General features: G+C 37.2%; 1 protein-coding gene across 1 annotated transcript; it reads right to left on the bottom strand.

Annotated features, from left to right (window-relative positions):
• Positions 1-1,210: 1,210 nt before the first annotated feature.
• On the bottom strand, positions 1,211-3,509 carry LOC121375893 (zinc finger BED domain-containing protein 4-like). Its single transcript, XM_041503583.1, has 3 exons — positions 2,957-3,509; positions 2,298-2,530; positions 1,211-1,739 (listed from the first exon to the last, which is right to left on the bottom strand). Exons 1-3 carry the CDS (start codon positions 3,457-3,459, stop codon positions 1,495-1,497), a joined length of 981 nt encoding a protein of 326 aa, XP_041359517.1. The 5' UTR covers positions 3,460-3,509; the 3' UTR covers positions 1,211-1,494.
• Positions 3,510-5,848: the final 2,339 nt, after the last annotated feature.

Below are 5,848 nucleotides of genomic sequence, written 5' to 3'. Positions count from 1 at the left end.
TCTTTAGATCTACATGTAATAGTGGAGCTAATTTTAATTAGATTGTTGATTGGTGGACATGAGCTCAAACGGGCTGCTGTTATATCCACATGTAATAGTGGAGCTAATTTTAATTAGATTGTTGATTGGTGGACATGAGCTCAAACGGGCTGCTGTTATATCCACATGTAATAGTGGAGATAATTTTAATTAGATTGATCACTGGCATGATTTTGTAAGTAAGGTTTTGATTGGTCGAATAAAAGGTCAACTGGACATGAGCTCCAACGGGCTGCTGTTAGATCCACGTGTAATAGTGGAGCTAATTTTAATTAGATTGAGTCCACGACAGAGGGTTTCCTCTCTCAATATCTGTGTGGACCTTAACCATATGTCTAACGCCATATAACCGTAAATAAAATGTGTTGAGTGCGTCGTTAAATAAAACACATTTCCTTCATTTCGACATCGCCAAATGCGACCACGCCTATCCAAGAAGTCGAGAGTGCATTTTGCAGGAGATCACGTAGAGAAATCTTAAACTCTATAATAAGTCGACATCTTTAAAGGATTCCTGAAAGAATAAATGTGTTTCATAATAATACCATCGTAGGAACTCATAACTTAAAATCGCCTCGTACGAAAACTTGCATTTAGGCATGTGCAAAATACACGTACAGTCACGTGATCTGGGGGTTTTGTTTTTGCCGATAAAACACGGAAGTGATGTGATGGCTGTTATCCCTGTTGAAAATGGGAGTAGAAGAGTCGGGAGGTGTTTGGTGACTTGCGTTTCGCAGTCCTTATTCTTACTGTCACGTGGAGAGATCGAGTCGAAACGGTATGTGTGTTATCCCCTCCCCTATTGTTGTTTTCATTTGGCTACTAAAAGTAAAAACATTTAATATGGTCGCCAGAGGGTTTATAAACAACCGGTCTGGGAATAAGTTGAAATGAAATGAAATGCTATAAACAGATCAGCGAGGGTCATGCTAAGGCACAATTTGTGCGGAATACCACAAAAACAGACCGCAACCATTTGTTTGCCAATTTAATTATTGAAGTCAAATATTAACAAGTAAATATTATCACAGAAGATATGTAAATAGTTATAATGTTTGTTTTGTTTAATGACACCACTAGAGGATAGGGGTGCAACGATACGGTCGAAACCGTATTGCGATATATTGCAATATAAGAAACCGTATTGCGATATGTATTGCGATATAGTTGATATTATTTATATTTAATATTTATGGGTTGTTTTTTTAATAAAATAAGGAGGCATGCATTTTTTAATGATCTTTATTAGTTTCAGGTGTCAGGTTAAATGTTTTAGGCCATATTTTTCTTCAAGAATATGAGCATGTCCACAACTTCAGGATTGAGTGCGGCCCTCTGTGCTGTGACAATGTCCCCAGCTGTACTGAACACGCGTTCTGATGGTACTGATGTGGCTGGAATACACAACCGTTTCCTGGCTAACTGTGAGAGAAGAGGAAACTGCCAGTGGTGTTATATCCACCATACCAATGGGTCTTCTGACATCGGTATAAGCGCGTGACCTTTGAAGACATCAATTTCGAATATTGCCTGTTCCAAGTTGGATTTCTTGGGTAACATCTCCTCCTTTATGAAAACAACATCACCTAAAATGGAGGCTAAACCACCACTGGCACAACTAGACTGAGTAGTGAGGTCACTTGTGATCTTTGTCGAGGTTGTAGTGACATCAACTGGTTTGACATCAGACTGTGCATCTGAAATATGGTATTAGAACAGCCCTGTATATTGCTATAGTATAAATGATTTGTTGCTAGAACAACATTTTAAAAAGTAAACACTGACTCAACAGGAGTAAATAAGGAGCCAATTTCTTCTGATATATTTTTTAATATGAATACAATTAAATATCAAGAAGATTAAATTTCCAAGAAATAAATAACAGTAAACAGTGAATATATTTCTCATACTTTATACAATACATAACTTTACAATTGGCCCCCAGTCTCATATTGTGACTGAATGATAGTAGACATAAAAAAGTTACTTTAGCGGTAATTTGAATTTTGAATTGTTTTAATAAAAAATAATATGTTCATTTGCCTTGTTTTTATTTGTTAAAAAATAATTTAAAACCAGTAATTATTTTGTGGGTACAGGGTAACATTAAAAAATTTAAAAGTATTAAAGTATCCATTATTTATTCCAACCTGACAGTTTTTCAAGTGTCTACACATGTCATAACGTTTTGTCACACTTATACTTACAAACAAACATTTTTGGAAAAAGGTAATTGAATGAAAGACAAAAGTTACCAGCTGATTCCATATCTGGTAGCATGACTGGCAATGCAGGTAGGTCATCAGCAACTGTTGTGGTTGATGTGGTTGGTTCCACCTTCACAGACACAAGTCGTGGTTTCATATTAGCTGCTTCAACTGCAAGTCGGTGGTACACCTCATGTTGCTGCTCTGCATTCACACATGACACTTTAAAGCGGGGATCCAGTGCAGTACACTCTTGCAGAAACTCCTGCTTATTGCTATACCTGGAAGTAAGGGCGTGCATATTATTTGTGAAACCAACATCAGTGACATTTAGTGGTTGTATTCACTATTCAATATGTATTGTTGGTGTAACACCCAGACCCCCACCCCACCCGCTTTGGTACGTAATATACAGATAATGTAATGAATATATTGAGTAATATTGAGTATTCAATATTTGGAGCAACATTTAAATTCAGTAACATACCCTTTGTAAAATGTAACAGTATACAGTATGTATTTCATTTACAGGAAAGGACATTTTATTTTCATTTTCCAACAGACAGGACAACACACACATACCACAGCTTTTGATATACTTGTCATTAGTCAATGAGCAATCATTTGGACAGGAGCCTTACATTTAAATATTATGATTGTGCAATACACTCCAAGATTATATTCATTAAAAGTTAAAACAGTCTTACCTGCTTTCCAAATCAGAAGCCATGGCCTTCTTCATCTGTTTAATAACATCAGAATCCATCTCTGTAGACACCAAGACACTTGTCAACAATTTCCTCTGGAGTGGAAGAATGATTGATACAGTAGGCATCTTCTCTGTGCACAATACAGTAGTAATTGCTTTCAGTGGAAGAAGGCACGACACAATGTCCTCTGCTATCGTGATATCTGCCTCAGATAATGTTGATATGTCATTCACATTGCTACGGATTTCTTTAGCCACTAGTGCGGCATAGATTGCGGGCTGCAGTTCAAGAAACCTCTCCAGCATATCACATGCAGAATTCCAACGTGTAGGTACATCTTGAAGTAACTTAACATTTTTAAATCCTTGCTGTTTGGTTTTCTCTTTAAGCAAAGCTGCAGCAGTCGTACTCCGGTGAAAAAAGGATACGACGCGCCGTACACGAGCAAGAATTCGTGACACAGAATTCATGTCACGTAAACCATATTTGGCACCAACCATGTACAATTAATTATAAATTGAATCACCTAAAAAAAAAATATATAAAAAATTAATTACTTAAAATATCTCCATAAAAGAACCCCAGATACGAGCTCTTAGCGGAAATTGCCGATCTTTAATGAGCAGGGCAATCACGAGGTCCCTGACGTCAGAGACGCGTCGCTTGATCTGAAGCCTTACACTTAAAAGCATTAGTCCGTACCACTCATAAAGAATCTAAGACTTGCACAGCTTACCAAAACAATGAGTGTTCGTTCGCAAAACGTTTTGCCGTATCAATATGAGCTGTTAGTAAATGAAGAAAGACACACATTTACTTACAACAGTGATACTGAAGAAAAAACGGATAGCGAGTCGGAGGGTGGAGAAACTGATGGTGCCAGACCAGACCGGTCGACCAATTTACAGCCCGGAGCCCGAAAGTAACCCGGAGACAAAACCAAAACTCTGATGCTAATGCCGAGGTGTATACTGTTCATATTTAGCATGAAGATACACCTCGATATGATGTATTTAAATATGTAAAAAATATAAATGTAGGACAAACATTTTTTTTTTTTTAGAAAATATCGCATTTTTTATGTTCGGGCTGTACATGATGAAATCTGTATGCACAGTGTAAACAAACGCTCTAATTTACGACAAGGCGCTTCACTTTCATTAACCTGGCTTGTAAAACAACATAAATGACTTGAGAGTATAATCAACTTTTAAACTAAATATATTTCTATTTGCATCAATAGAACGAAATGGGGTTATAGTATTTTTCTCTCATAAAAAAAAGTAGCATATTATTAGGCTTATTGGTAGGGTGCGTTAGAGTGAAAACGACCACTCACGATACCCAAGTGATAATTTTCTTTTCTTTGGTACTACGTAATTGGTCAGTTTTGTAATTTTAGATGGGAAAGTCTACTTAATCAAGGGTTTTACAGCATTATTTACAGTAATGAAGCAGGGCGGCTAATAATGTCCATTAACATTGTACTATAGTCGCGACAGGTTACGCCACAATACCCTGTAATCTTAAAAAAACTGGCACGTATTTTGTACGCATGTCTAGACCGTGGTAATCACTTACCTGGTCGATACCCTGCAATATACACCTGCCAATCAGGAATCACATGTGCAGGCCACGGAAAGAAAGGACCAATTAACTAAAACAACACTCCGATTCTCAAGTCAGCCCGTGGATGAAACATAATAGTTATTTCGACACCGACAGTAGTGGGGTTTTTTGTATTGAACTTCGTGTTGCTTTGGGGCTTCGGGCGATGAGGAACGTTTTTGTAACGTATTCCGCCCGAAGATTAAAAACATTATTTAAAATTATTATTGTTTTCTACACGTTTTTTAAAAACATATTTAAATACATCGTACTGAGATGTATCCTCATGCCAAATCCCATGTTTGTATATGCCATATTTAATTACTTATTGACGTTTCCTTCTTCGGACGGTGAATACAGATTTTGTTATGTAGGCCTACAGCCCTAACATGAAAAATCTTTTTTTTTCAAAAAAATAAATAAATAAAAAATTCTACATTTTTGTTTTAACATATATAAATACATCATGCTGAGGTGTATCTTTGTGCCAAATATGTACAATGTACACCTCGGCATTCGCAACCGAGTACTGTTTTTGTCTCCGGGTAACGTTCGGGCTCCGGGCTGTAATTAGGCGGACACCAAAGTACTATGCGGTGTTGGTGTCCAATCTTTTCTTTTGCGATACAATACACGCGTCTTTCTTCGGATACAATCCTTTGGAAAACCATAAAAAGACAATCCCGATCGTTTAAACTGTTTATTTTTACACCCGAAGGCCGCGCAGTACGGCACTGTTGGACTGAAAAGATCGTAAGCCCCTTACTCCATATATAAACAGTTAACAACAATGGAAGAGTACAGCGGCTCTGACGTCACTTCCCTTTTTTTCCGAACGCTCACGAAGAAATATGCATAAATCGTACTTTGATACTGGTTAGCGCAATTTCTTCATTTTAAGTTATTTGTATATTATTTTTATATCATTTTTCTTTTAAAATGAGCTATAATATGGTCTCGTGTCATGTTTCCTTTAAGGCCCCTCTGCGCTGCCAAGTTGAGTGTATGAGCGTCATGGGCGGATCCAGGAAATATTTTTAGGGGGGGACCAAAAAAGAAGGGCACATTGACTCGTCAAAAGGGCACCTTACTACAAGTTTTGATATTTACAATTAATATGAATTCCTACAGCTCTACGTCATAATATACTAGCAATAATGAAGTAAATTGGCGTCACTCGCGTTAGAACCTCAATGGGGCCCCATTGAGACTCAATAACACAGACACATATCTGCAAGCTTGCGCATGTACACGAAAATCTTGATTTCATTTATCTACAAT

This window comes from Gigantopelta aegis, chromosome 6 (assembly GCF_016097555.1).
Source record: "Gigantopelta aegis isolate Gae_Host chromosome 6, Gae_host_genome, whole genome shotgun sequence".
Classification (NCBI taxonomy): Eukaryota; Metazoa; Mollusca; class Gastropoda; order Neomphalida; family Peltospiridae; genus Gigantopelta; species Gigantopelta aegis.
Note: the sequence above shows the minus strand (reverse complement) of the source record. Positions and strands in the feature narration are given on the sequence as shown.